Consider the following 13,791-nt stretch of genomic DNA (forward strand, 5'->3'; position numbering starts at 1 on the left):
GGTGAGGCAACGTCACCTCATGCCCTACCAGGAGAGGAGTTGAAGGGAGAGCCAAACAGAGTGCTTGGCACAGACCACCAGAAACGGCCAGTGTTCATCCTTCGTTCAATTCCTTTGTCCATCTTCTTGGTTGTTCTATTGGTCATCTTTGGTGTGGCGTCCATTTTGGCATCTAGCCATTTTGCGTTTACTGTGAGTTCAGGTCCCATCTTCTTCTGTACAAGTCTTCTGCGAACTTGGAGAAGGCAATATATTCTTGTCTCCCATCTGTCTCTTGGCAGGAAGGTGATCTGGGTAAGGTGCTCACAGCGAAGGTCATCATAGAGCTGGCACTCATGCATGAGGTGGCCAGCTCTCCAACTCTCTGCAGCAGCAAATAGGGGTCATCTGTGATGCTCAGGGCTGTGAGCTTAACCTTAAAGGCACCATGCCCCATTAGCAAGAAGGTTGTATGGAGTCCTGGCGTGAACCATGTCCGAGCCATTGGGTGGAGCTGTCCAATGTTGGGGAGGAACCGCATGGTGATTTCTCCCTTTGGGGAGTTCTCCCATCTGGTTTTCCAGGTTTCCTTGAGATGATTTGTGAGTCTCTTCTTTTCCGTTGAACGGTTGACAGTGGGATCCGCATCAAAGCCACAGGAATTTGATGTGGATTTGGAGAACCCTTGGAGAGTTTGTAGAGTATTCCACTTTTTTGCCACTTCAAGGCCCAATAGTAAAGTTCCAGCCAGCACCTGCAGCACATGGGTGCTGACTATGCTACAGGCCCAGGTTACAGCGAGCAACATGGCTCTATGTATAGAGTCTAGGATTCTGCAGTTTACTGCCATGGTGACTTTAGTATACCATGCACCGGAGGCATAGGTGGCAATCAGGAGGAAGGCAGCTTTGCAGAAAAGCTTGAGGTTTTGCTTTTCAATCCCCAGTTCCTTTTTGCAACTCTGGCGACAAGGGTTGTATAGTGCCATAGCTTCTTTTGAATGTACTTCAGATGCACCTTGAAGGAGAGAGAGAGGGGGGTCCAGTATTACTCCCAGGTATTTTAGTTCCTTGGAGAGTCATAATGTGACACCATCAATCTTAATTTGCTCGGGCTCCTGCAATCTAGGGTGCCTTGAGGATGATTAAATCTGTTTTGGTTGCTGAGATCCTAAGGAAGTGGGTATTGGTCCACTCCTGTAGGATTCGAAGGTCATGATTCGCCTTTGTTTCCAACTGGGCTCTACTGTTTGCCTCTATCATCAGAATGAGGTCATCTGCAAAGGCTTGTGAGGAAGCCTCTCCAATATCAATGTTAAAGAATTCGTCCATGATGACATTCCATAGTGTAGGTTCTAAAACAGAGCCTTGCAAACAGCCTCTGTTGATTTATCTGGTGAGTGTTTTATATGGAGCATTCACCATGATAAGCCTGCAGGAGAGTTAGCTTCAAATTGCTCTATATAGGTTTTCTGGCATCCCGGTGCCACAGAGCCAGGCCAGGCCTGGCCAGGCCAGGATTCTCAGCCACCATAGGAAGTCGAATGCCTCAGCGAAGTCGATGGTGATAGCCATCGACTTCGTCGTTAGCTGTTATTTGTTATCTGTTGTAACTGCACATGCAAGGAGGTTCCTCAGGGCATCCACGGTTGATGTTCCAGGTCAGAAACCATACTGGTTTAGGAATGTTAAGTTTGCCTGTGAGTAGTGAGCCTGAATTTTGATTAGTAGGAGCCGTTCCAGGAATTTACTGCATGCTGTTAGGGCTATTGGTCTGTAGGAGGTCAGTTGTTATGGTGGCTTTGTTGGATTTTTGATTATGAGTTTAATGTTTCCTTTTTTCCAGTCCTCTTGGAAGGTCCCTGTTCTGAGACATAAGTTGAAGAGGTTCAGTAACATGTTGGGGGCTATCTCCACCATGATAATTTCCGGCTCCAATAAGTCCGGACCCAGACATTTCTTACTTTTAATAAGGTTTGCGGCCACTTGTAGTTCCTCTATTGTGAATTCCTGTTCCCTGTCTTCTGTGTGGTGGTGGTGAATTTGTAGACCCCCCCAGGGGTCAGTGTTGCCAGTAGTTGTGACCAGATTTTCCCATGAGGGTTGTCTGCTCCTTCGTATAAGCAAAGTGTAGTGATTTACAGCTTCCTTGTAAATTTCCTGCAATGTGTCCACTTAAGGGTCAGGTCAGGAGTGCCTGGCTCTTTGGAAGGCTTTTTGTTTGTCTTGGACCTCTCTCTGACATTACCAGAGCTCCAGACTCCACCATGGTACAGCACTTGGGGCAGGTTTCATCATTTTATGGCAACGTTTGCTGCTTTAGTAATAATGGCTGTGACTGTTTTTTGGAGTTGATCTGGGTCTTTGATGGTTTGAATTGCAGCTTGCTGTGCATCCTGTTCTGCTATTAGTGCGTCTCTGAATTGGTCACACAATTTGCAGTGTGCAGTGCATATCTGTTTAGCATTTTCCTCTCGGGATAGCGTCTCTGATGGTCTTTATTTAGTTGGAAGCAGGACTCTGTGGTCAGATGTTGTCCAGGAATCCTGAACCTCTAATCCGTTATATTGCCGGAAATATTTCTAGTGGCTAAGGAAACATCGATGGTTGCTGTTGTTGTTTGTTTGGTTTTTAGGAGCATTAGCAACTAAAGCCATATTGCTCCGGGAATATGCGGTGGTCATTCCCTTAACTTTTCCACATCCTCCGTATTTGGTGGTGACAGGCTCGAACCCCGGTCTAATCAAGAAGCGTGTGCTACGCACTGCTGCTCCTTCCCACCTGGCTACGGAGGCGCCTCGGAGGTTGCAGTAAGTTGGTAATTTGTTTGGTTGATTTAACACTGTTATTGTTGATGTTGCTAGAAATTCTTCCAGGTGCTGCCCATTTCTTTATTTAATCAAATATCTTTGATATTTACTTGAGCACAAATTCACTGGCAAAGACACTTGATCACAAAATCATTTGGAAGCAAGGGCCAGACAATTAATTAATCTGACTGCTCTCTTTTGGATAGAGGCTCAGAGTTTAAAAGTAGTTTTAAGCTCATCCTGCACATGGGAACAATATTCCATAGTACAGCAGATTTGTGATATTGACAAAGTTAGGACTGTTTAGACGAAACGTAATGCCAGAGTTACTGATGATGAGCATATGGAGTGGCAGATATTTTTGCAAGAAATAAGACAGGATAAAGTTTTACAATAATAGTAAATTGAATTTTCTTGTACCTACTGGTAAACTACCTAGAGATCAATATTTAAGGTTGTTTTTGTTGTTGCTGTCATATTTGAAGTATTTTGGCACAAGGGCCTTCTGGGCCATACTGTACCTGTTCATGATTTACTTATGACTAAGTCTTCCATATTATGATTATCAGAGATGATTATATAAATTTATGCATCTCAAATAGTAAAAGGTTTCTTTAAAATCTGCATCACTGCCAAGAATGTGTGATAAAGTTAACAATTCCTGCAACTCAGGCAGAGAGCTAAAGCTGGATTTCCGGATCCTTCACTGTTGTGGACAATTAATGAAAATGCATTTGATTATTACCTGGGATTGCCAGAAAGAATACTGAGGAGAGGCTTTCTTCCATAAGCAAATACAGATGAATTGGATGGGAAAGACATGAGCAGTCTTGCTAGAATCTCTTCTTCTCACCTACTTCTCCTGAAACTAGATGTCCACAGCTACGATTCTCTTTTTATCGGAAGGAGGTTATTATTGATTTCAGTTTGCCACAGTGAGACCAGTGATTCCTACATATTGTTTTAATAATGGATTTGTTATCAGTGTAGAGCACTTTCAGGTGGCAGGAAGGTGCAGTGTAGAGACATTTAGCAACCTGGTCTGTACATTCATGACCAGGGATCCCGCAGAAGGTGACCACCTGGTTGGACACTGGATAGTGACATAATCTAGATCAGATATGTTTCAGAATGGAATGAGAAAGAGAAAAAGTAGACTGATTGGCAGTAACTGCACTTAAGGAGCAGTCTATATACATCAGAGCTTGCTTGAAACAGTGACTGTTTATGTTATCTAGAGCTAGTTTTACTGCATACAATTCTGCAGTATGGATACTGCATTCAATAGGAAAAGACAGTGAAATTTTCACAAAGAGGCAAGAATTAATCCATGGTGGTTCAGGAGAAGCAATGTCTCAAATGTGAGCTTTTCCAATCAAAGTTCCACAGGGTGGTTTTCATTAGGTTTATTATGGTTTAGTGGAATATTGAGTACAAACATGTACTCCCAACTAGGGTGAGATGGAATACTTTTAATTTTTGCTAAATAGTTACACAATAAGGATTTTTTTCTGAGGTGCAGAAGGGGATTTATTTGCCTCAATATACAGGCTGTGGACCAGAGATGTTCTGAAGGCTCCCACAACTACCCTAAGGGTAGCTGTGGGAGCTGGATGATATTCACATGAATAGAGAACTTTTCCTCACAGAGTCATAGACCAGTGATACATAATCCAAGCAGGGCCAAACTAAAGTTCTACAGGATGTAAGAGGGAGCTTTTATCAGCATCTCAGCAATTCTATAGCACCCATAATTATATTTTGATTATGGAAAGTTGTAGTTGCCTTAAATTTGTGAATGACGAGATAATGTCAGTCACAAAAGTCATCGGCAATTATGTACAGTTCAAATGTATTTGAAATGTCCCGTGTCATGTTGTTTGTAAATCTTATTGTAAATAAAGTTACAGCGAGGATGGAACCCAGTGGTACACCCTCCTCTTGTTCAAATGATTTGGATAAATTATTCAGATAAATAACCGGAAGCATTCTGTGGAATAGGAAGTTTTGCATAAGTTGGGGTAACTGGCCTCTCGAACCAAAAGAATAAAGATCTTGAAGAACACCATATTGCTAAATGGTATTGCAGGCTTTCTCAATATCGAGATTAGCCATAATCAGGTGTTGTCTCCTTGTGGATGTTTGCTTCTGCTTTGTTTAACACATCTAATGCATACTGATTCTTTTGAAGCATGTACTGATTATTGTTCAGCAATTGCTTAATTTCCAGGAACCATTTTATATGCCTGTGAACCATTTTTTCCAAGGCTTTGCCTAAGCAACAAGTCTGTGAAATTGGCCTGTAATTATGTGGAAAGGCATGTGATCCTTTCCTGAGTTCAGGAAGGCTAGTACAATTGAGATGCCAGCAGTTTGGTAAGTATTTTTTACAAATATTCAATTATAGAAATTTAACAATGAATTATTTTCTTTATTGTTTAGTTGCTTTCACATTATGTAGTAGACTCCATCTGGACCAGCAACACTACTGGATGTTTCATTGAGAGAGTCTAAAAGTTCTGTTGATGTCAATGGCTGGTTGTATAGGTGTGATACCATAGTAGACAACATGTCGATTTTATGCTCTTCTGCAATTGCCTGAATTTGTTGAAAGATTGGTTGGAAGCAGATACTGCTGATATACTGGAAAATGATTTAGCTAAGGTATTTGCTATTTCTGCCAGTCAGGACAACTCCTGCCCCATGCAGTTTAGATCCCCACAGAGCATGATGAGTATTCAAATACCTGAATAAGCAGAATGGAGATGGTATCTGATCTGTTAGCATTTCTAGATCATCTGACAAGAACGAGAAATTAGGATGGAGGTACATAGAAACTACTGTAAGAGTTATATCAGTTACAATGTGCACTGCCACTACTTCTAAAGGAATCAGAAGAGAAACATGTTTGGGTGGAATGTTGTTTCTAAGGAGAAATGCCACTCCTCCACAGGCTAGTGAGTCAATACTCCTATCTTGTCTAAAGATAGAATAATTTTTAATGGACACATTTGTGAACTTGAATAAGTTTCCTGTAAAGATATGCTCCTAGTGCATGTGATTTAATAAAATAATGTAAGCCACCCTTTGTATTCAAAAACCTGTATAATTGAAGGATTCTTTTGATTTATGTGGTTTTATGGGTTGTTTTTGATTCTCACTGCTGTTTAGTTGTAGATTGCTTGTATTGATATATTTTTGTTTTGTCTTTCTTAAGAAAGAAGGAGTATTGTGTCCATCTCATCATCTGGATCATTCTGTTCATCAATATTCATTCCAGTGGAGAGTGATGGTTGCAGTTTTATGGTCTCTGCCACTTTTGATTTTGTTGTTGGAGGAACATTGGCTGGAATGGTAATTGGGATATTACTGGCTTGTTGAGGTGTTTGTTGGGAAGGACACTGTTCAGAAATAGCAAGCATAACAAGCCCAATTAGCAATAGATATTTTTGGAAGGACTGATACATCTGTCTAAATATCTACTGACTGAAAATGTTGAGCAGCTGTGGCATACAAGAACTTTGACATTGTTTTAATTATTTGTCTTCTCGCTTCTGAGCATGTGACTTTGTTCTCAACTTTATATTTCTGGATTTTTCCCCCCTTGCTTCCATAGTTCATGTTTTGCAGAAATCTGGATGGTGGCCAATGAAGGGTAGTAATGATGCAGTCAGATAGGCTATGCTCCACAATTAAGACATACTGCCTCACCCTGACATGCAGTTTGGGAGTGGCTGTATTTTTGGCACTTGTAACACCTGATGTGGTTTGGGATGTAAAGCCAGATATGGCAATGGAGATAGCATGTGATGTTAAGTTGTGAGAGCTAAAAGTGAGGATTATGTTCCTTGTTGGAAGAAGGCTATTATCTTTTTGAGCCATGATTCTCCTTACTTGGTGACTCTTCGTTCACATAGCAAATGGACAATTTCCACCAAAGTCCCATTCTGTTATTACTCCCTTTAAGGAGTTTAGGGTGGCATGGGGAGAAACTTTTATTGGGTGTCTGCCAAAGATTGTCAGCATTAATAGCTTATCAGAATGTTCAGATTGAGTAGTCTGTCTCTACCAGAAGATTGCCAGACTGTAGTTGCCTTAATGATAGGCGCCTCCGTAGCCAGGTGGGAAGAAGCAGCAGTGCATAGCACACTCTTCTTGATTAGACCGGGGTTCGAGCCCGTCACCACCAAATATGGAGGATGCGGAAAGGCCAGGGAATGACCACCGCATATCCCGGAGCAATATGGCCTTAGTTGCTAATGCTCCTAAAAACCAAAGAACAAACAAACAAACAACAAACAGCCTTAATGATTCCAGTAAACCTGTAGCAGACTCAATGCATTTCTGATAGAGAGAGTGGAAAACAAAAAAAATGTAATATTTCAACCCCTTTGGTTAAGAAAAGTCATTTTCAGTGTCATTTGTCTGAGGTTTTGTGCTTGATGGCTTTAAAGGTGGGAGCATATTATTATCCATTTTTCTTCTCCTGTTTCCACTCCCACCATAGGGAGGCAGGAGCAGTGACCAAGTAGTATAAAAGTGGTTATAAAGATGGTTAGATGGATGGATTAGTTAGATGGATTTTTGCTCCTTTCAGCCCTTGGAGAGTGAATTTCTTCTCCTGTTTCCACTCCCACCATAGGGAGGCAGGAGCAGTGACCAAGTAGTATAAAAGTGGTTATAAAGATGGTTAGATGGATTTTTGCTCCTTTCAGCCCTTGGAGAATGAATTTCTTCTCCTGTTTCCACTCCCACCATAGGGAAGCAGGAGCAGTGACCAAGTAGTATAAAAGTTAGTGTGTTACTTTAAAGAAAAAAAAAAAAGAATGGTGGTTTTTCCTTTTCTGAAATTTTAAATTTGTAAGACTAAGTCTACTATTAATTAATAGGAACATAAATAAACTTTTTAAACTGATCAAGAATTGTGACTTTGAGAAAACTTTATAAATCACTCAGGGAATCACTTGATCACTATAACACCCATGGTCAACAGTTAAGGAAATAGAGGTGAATATTCAAGAGAATGTAGCTGACTATGTACAATATTATTTGTGAAATCAAAAGTATGGTGTAGCACACCAACATGGGCGAAACTATGGGATGAATTTTCAGTTGGAGATTATTAATACATTGGAAGAAAAGATGGAGAAAAGAAGAGAACAACATTAGATAAGAAACTGAAAGTTAGATGGTTAGAGTTTTACTGGCTGTGTTGCAGCAGTTCTTGACCGTTGTCTGGTGCATATGTTCTGCATCTTCAGTATTCTTTATAATCCAGTGCACTTTATCTACAAATATACACTGTCCTATCATTGATATATGGACTCCACTCCACTGATAGTTAGTAGATCCTACCCAAGCACCACATTAGACACAACTATAAATGTGTTCCTAGGCCTTCGTGGAGACAGTAGTATGACTGCCAAAGTATTGCAATTGATAGAACTAACAGACTTCCAGCATGGAATAATAATAGGATGCCACACATTTCAATAACACTGCAGATCCATAGGTCAGATCAGGGCAAGTCAATGATTGGTGACGTGATCTGCAAATGGCAACAGATTGGTGCTCAGACTGTCAAGAAACAATCTGGAAAACCTCAAAAGCTGACAGAATATGACAAGAGAGAAAGAGAGAGAGAGAGAGAGAAGAGACCCAAAAAGAATCATCTGCTTGAAACACAGGTTGATGTATGTAGTCACAGCATACACCAGACCTCAGTCAGATAATTGGGACACATATCGTGCTGACATGTGTCCCAGTACAGCTGACAGGATGCTGCATGATATATGTTACCACAGTCATGTAGCCATCCACAAACCAGTAACCACAAGCATTACGCCAGATGCCAACTAGCATTACACAAATATGCAAAAAATTTAATATACAAAGATATGAATCTATGAATATTAAATAAGCCAAAAATTAAAATCATCAGACTAAAAAGTATAAAGATATTAAAAACTAATTACTCTCTTTATCTAAAAATATTTCTTGACTAAATGTTTAAGAGTATGAAAGAGTTGGTTTAATGAATGGGTATTGCACTTCCATCATTTCTACTACTCAGATAGTATGAATGCATTGTTTAATTATATCTCATATTGTGAATACTTTCACAGCAAATTACCAAGGTATTGCACTGTTTTGAATAAGTAACACTTCACCAGTGGAGAAGACTAATGTTACTTATTCTCTGGGCTGTCTGGGGGGGGGGTATCTGCCACTGCCCAGACAGCACCGTTTCAAAGCTTGTTGGGTTACTCATTGGTGGGTGAGTATGTACTCTGTTGTTGCAATAGTGACAACCCAGTTATGAAGTATAAGTCCACAATATGAGAGATGCTTGATGGTGTGCATAGTTTAATCTAAAAATATTTCTTGACTAAATATTTTTATATTTAGTCAAGAATTTAGCATTATATAAGTATGAAAGAGTATAAGTATGAAAGACTAAGAGTATGAAAGAGTTTGTTTATGCATGGGCACTGCACTTGCATCATTTCTACTACCCAGATAGTATGAATGCATCGTTTAATTACATCTCATATAAATGAGTATTATGAATTATGAATACCTTCACAACGAGTTGCCAAGGGAGAAGTCTTCTTCACCAGTGGAGAAGACTAATGTTGCTTATTCTTGGCAGATACCACCACCACCCAGACTACACCATTTTGAAGCTTGTTGGCTTACTCATCGGTGGGTGGGTGGGCAGGTACTCTGTTGTTGCAATATTGACAACTCAGTTATGAAGTATAAGTCCCCAATATGAGAAATGCTTGATGGTGTGTGTAGTTTAATCTAAAATATTTCTTGACTAAATGTCTAAGAGTATGAAAGAGCTGGTTTGGGCATGGCTACTGTACTTCACTTGCATCATTACTCTCTTTATGCATTGATTAGCATTTAAACTGGGATAAACACTTATCAATGCATAAACATTAATTGGTACTTGCTGTGTACCTAAAACTAGCATTATATAGGTCTAAATAAGAAAAATTGCATTACGACCATATAATTTGAATTACACAGGCCTAAAAAAGCAATATAAGCAATGTAAGTGATATATAGCAGAGTAAATATAAATGATATTTGCAAAGCTTTCATATTTAGATCAAGTAATGCTCCTACAAGGTACACAGAAAAAGATAGTAGTTCAACTAATTATTATTTACGCAATGATAGTTGTTGATCTCAGTAACAGTACTTATAAATGCATAAAAACAGCTATTAGTTTTATAATTTTTAGTTTGATTAATCTAATTTTTTGGCTTATTGAATATGCACAAAATCATTTCTTTACACATTCAATTTTTTGCAAATTGTAGTATTACTATTATAAATATTGCTTTGTATCACTTAATTGTTAGCAAGTGATATTCTGAATATTAAATTTATGATTTAAGAGAAATTTTTTACATTTGCAATCAAATATGCAAATTGGTCACAATGTTCAATTTTAACAATGGCATTAGGTATCACTAGTAGATTGTTTTATAGTCAAATTTAAAGCAGTTGTAAACAATATATTATATTATATCATATATAGAGAGAAAGACAGATAAATATTAACCTTTAGCCAAGGCATATTTTTCGTCATACTGCTGTCATCACTTTCCAGCACATCAACTGGACTCTCTGGAGGCTGATCATCACTCAACACGCCAGGTGACTCTTCACCACTGACTTCAGCTTTTTCACTGGTGTCACTTCGTTCAGAAACTGCACTTACTTTCCTCCGAGATGAAATGCTTTCTGTTCTTTTCAGCCCTGGAAGCATATTAAATAAATAAAAATGTTTGTTTATGCAAAAAAATAATAGAAAAGAAAGCAAAAAAAAAAGTCATCAACTGTTCAAGAGATTAACTGTTCAAAAAAAATAAATAAATAACACTAATTTCTATTTAAAATGTAAATGAAAATTAATAAAAATTATACACTAAAAACTATATGTTTAAACCTCTGAGATATTCATCTCTAATATTTATATATATATTTTTTGTCTCTATAGAGGGCTGTAATAATCTACAAAAATCAGATGACAGAATAACACATTTACAAAGAAAATAATAAACAGCAAGCCAATGTGAAATTCTGTGTTCTATGGAACAAAACACCAAAAGAAACAGAACTTATGTAAAAACTTGCAGGGGAAATTGTTGAATTGAGATTATATTTAGTTTAGTGATAAGTTCAATGGGAATATGGGAAAAATAAAAAAGTGAAGACAAAAAAATAAATGTAATAAAAAGTGAGCATAATTATTTTAGAGATAGCAAGAATAAAATAAAATAAATAAATAAATAAATATATATATATATATATATATATATTTTTTTTTTTTTTTTTCCTCTTGTATTTTATATATATATATAAAGGTGCTGAACTAAGAGAAGTTTAAGGGATAGTTGAAAGTGGAAGTGAAGTAGTGGTTAAACAGATGAAAGAATTTGAAAAAACCTAGTACAAATAGGAACTGGGACTGAGGAAGCAAAAAACAATAATAATAATAATAAATAACAAATCATCATCATCATCATCAGCCATTTTCAATCCACTGCAGGATAAAGGCCTCTCCAGCAACTTTCCAGTTCATTCTGTTTTCAGCACTGGCCATCCATTTACTACCCCAAACTCATGAATTTCATCTGTCCATCTCCGTTGTTGTCTTCCAGGTTTTCTCATAGCTCCTCTTGGGTACCATTCTGTGGTCAAATCAGGGGCTGGCAAATATCCAAAATCTGAATATAGTATATGAAAATATGATAGATAGTCAGGAAAATTCAACTGTCATATAACTCGGTGACTTGTCATTATTTCCTCCTTTCACATCCCGGTTGTGTATGTCTCTCCTCCGCTCAACTTAATGATGCCAAGTAACTCCCACTTTTAGTTTTGATTTCGATTTCCCTTCCTCTCTACAAGCCTTTGGTATTAACGACCATTTTTACTAACATTTGCTTATACCAGAACCCTTTCTTTAAGGTTGTCCTTACAACCCAGTAAGTTCAGTATTTTTAATGACTTTTTCTATACTTTTTATCTTCATACTGTCTTTTTCTATTTTTTTTCCTGTTCGTAGAACTATTAATGTAATATGAGGGTGATATGAATGCTCCGTCTATCCTCAATCCTATTGCTATTTTTGCCTTCTTTTTCTTTCCTTCCCCTCCCCTCCCCTCCCCAAGAAGTTTACCATTCCCTATACCATTTGCTTGTCTACACTTTTTTTGTTCAAATTTCTCTGCTTTATATCTGAATTTTAATTTTCTACCATGTTAATTTAATTACCTTTCACCCCTTCCACACTTCAAATTTGTATTATATTTCACATTACACTTTTGTAAATTTGCATTTATTTTAATTTACATGATTAACTTTTATACTGCGTAGAAACTACCTTGTCTACTAGTATTACGATAAAGGCTGCATATTTGCTTTTCCCCTTTTTCTAATACAACAGACAAGTTTGGAAATGCTGTGCCTGGTACATGGTCAGGAGTAGTCCCCTGGTGAATTTTCCTGACTATGTATCATTTTTTCATGTACTATATTCAGATTTTGCATATTTGCCATCCCCTGATTTGACCATTTGCTAAAATTGCCCTCCCGTATCTGAATATAGTGTTATTTATTTGTTATTTATTATTATTATTTTTTTGCTTCCTCAGTCCCAGTTCATATTTGTACTAGGTTTTTCAAATTCTTTCACATGTTTAACCACTACTGTACTTCACTTCCACTTTCGACCATCCCTTAAACTTCTCTTAGTTCAGGCACCTTGTGTACTTTTCATTTCCATTTTCACAGACACTTTATATATTTTACAAACCACACATTATTTATATCCTTTTGCTTCCTTTACTTTACTGCTGCACTGTGCATTTTGGAGCATTATACATACAATAACCTTTGTTATCTAACTTTTGTTATTTTCTTTTCTCTGCTTATTTTGTTTCTTAACAGTTGTATATTACTACTATATATATATATATATATATATATATAATACAAAATAAAATAATACTAAAGCATAAAGATATTTTTACTTTTCAAAAACCAACCGTCAAGACTGAAAGTAAAGATGATAATATCAAACCTTTGTCTCTATTTCAGTCATAAAATACATTAAGGTTTAGGTTAAAACTAGGATATATAAATAGTTTGGAATTAATTAAGGTATTAAGAAAATTAAAGCATTTCAAAAAAAGTAAAAAAAGGGAGAAATATGTATTTGGAATGCAGTTTATAACTGATTCTAAGAGAATGGAAATACCCAAAGAAGCAAAAGAGAACTTACCTTGAGTCAGGAAAAAGAATGTGAATATGAAAACTTTGAAAAATATATAGTAACAAACTAATGACCTCTTGCAAACAATGAAGAAAAAAAAAATGTAGTGAAACCTTGAGATTAAATTTGTCACCTCTGATCAGTGGTGTGTATTCTGGCTGGAACACACCAAAATGATGTTCCAGTACTTTTTTCTAAATGTCATAATAGAAAATCATTAAATTTATACACCGAATATTATGAAACAATAGCATAATCAAAGGGGAGGGAGAAATATCTATTTTACGCATTGCTATCTAAAAATATATATTAACAGTAATCTTTAAAATTAATAGATTTCTTTAAAAATTATTTAAAAAACAAAAATATAAATTTCCCAATGAAACTTGAACATTTCTTACTAAAGTGCAATGTGTTAGATAGAGAGAGAGATCCAATGAACGAGATATAGTGTGATATATGTGAATGCTGCATTTCGATTCGTCATGCGCTGAATGCTAGAACTGGTTGTTCTATGAACCGTGAGTCTGACGTCTGATTCAGTTACTGTACAGTCGATACGATGTTATGATATAGTCTTCTGGAGAATGAGCGTTCCGGTACTATTTTTTTTAGCAATACACCTCAGCCTATGATGAATTTAATTTCAAGCTTTCACAACATTTTTTTTACTTGCCATCTTGATGATTGGTTCTTAAAAAGTAAA

The 13,791-nt window shown here is 37.2% G+C and overlaps 1 protein-coding gene across 1 annotated transcript in view; it reads right to left on the reverse strand.

Moving 5' to 3' along the window:
* Positions 1–13,791, reverse strand: part of unc80 (unc80, NALCN channel complex subunit) — a 1,843,891-nt gene that overhangs the window by 1,110,738 nt on the left and 719,362 nt on the right. Inside the window, exon 27 of the mRNA XM_090378420.1 lies at positions 10,368–10,564. Coding sequence (XP_090234546.1) covers positions 10,368–10,564 — 197 coding nt within the window. The remainder of the gene's footprint in view (positions 1–10,367; positions 10,565–13,791) is intronic.

The sequence above is a fragment of the Mastigoproctus giganteus genome, chromosome 7, assembly GCF_048544385.1.
Source record: "Mastigoproctus giganteus isolate SK-2022 chromosome 7, ASM4854438v1, whole genome shotgun sequence".
Classification (NCBI taxonomy): domain Eukaryota; kingdom Metazoa; phylum Arthropoda; class Arachnida; order Uropygi; family Thelyphonidae; genus Mastigoproctus; species Mastigoproctus giganteus.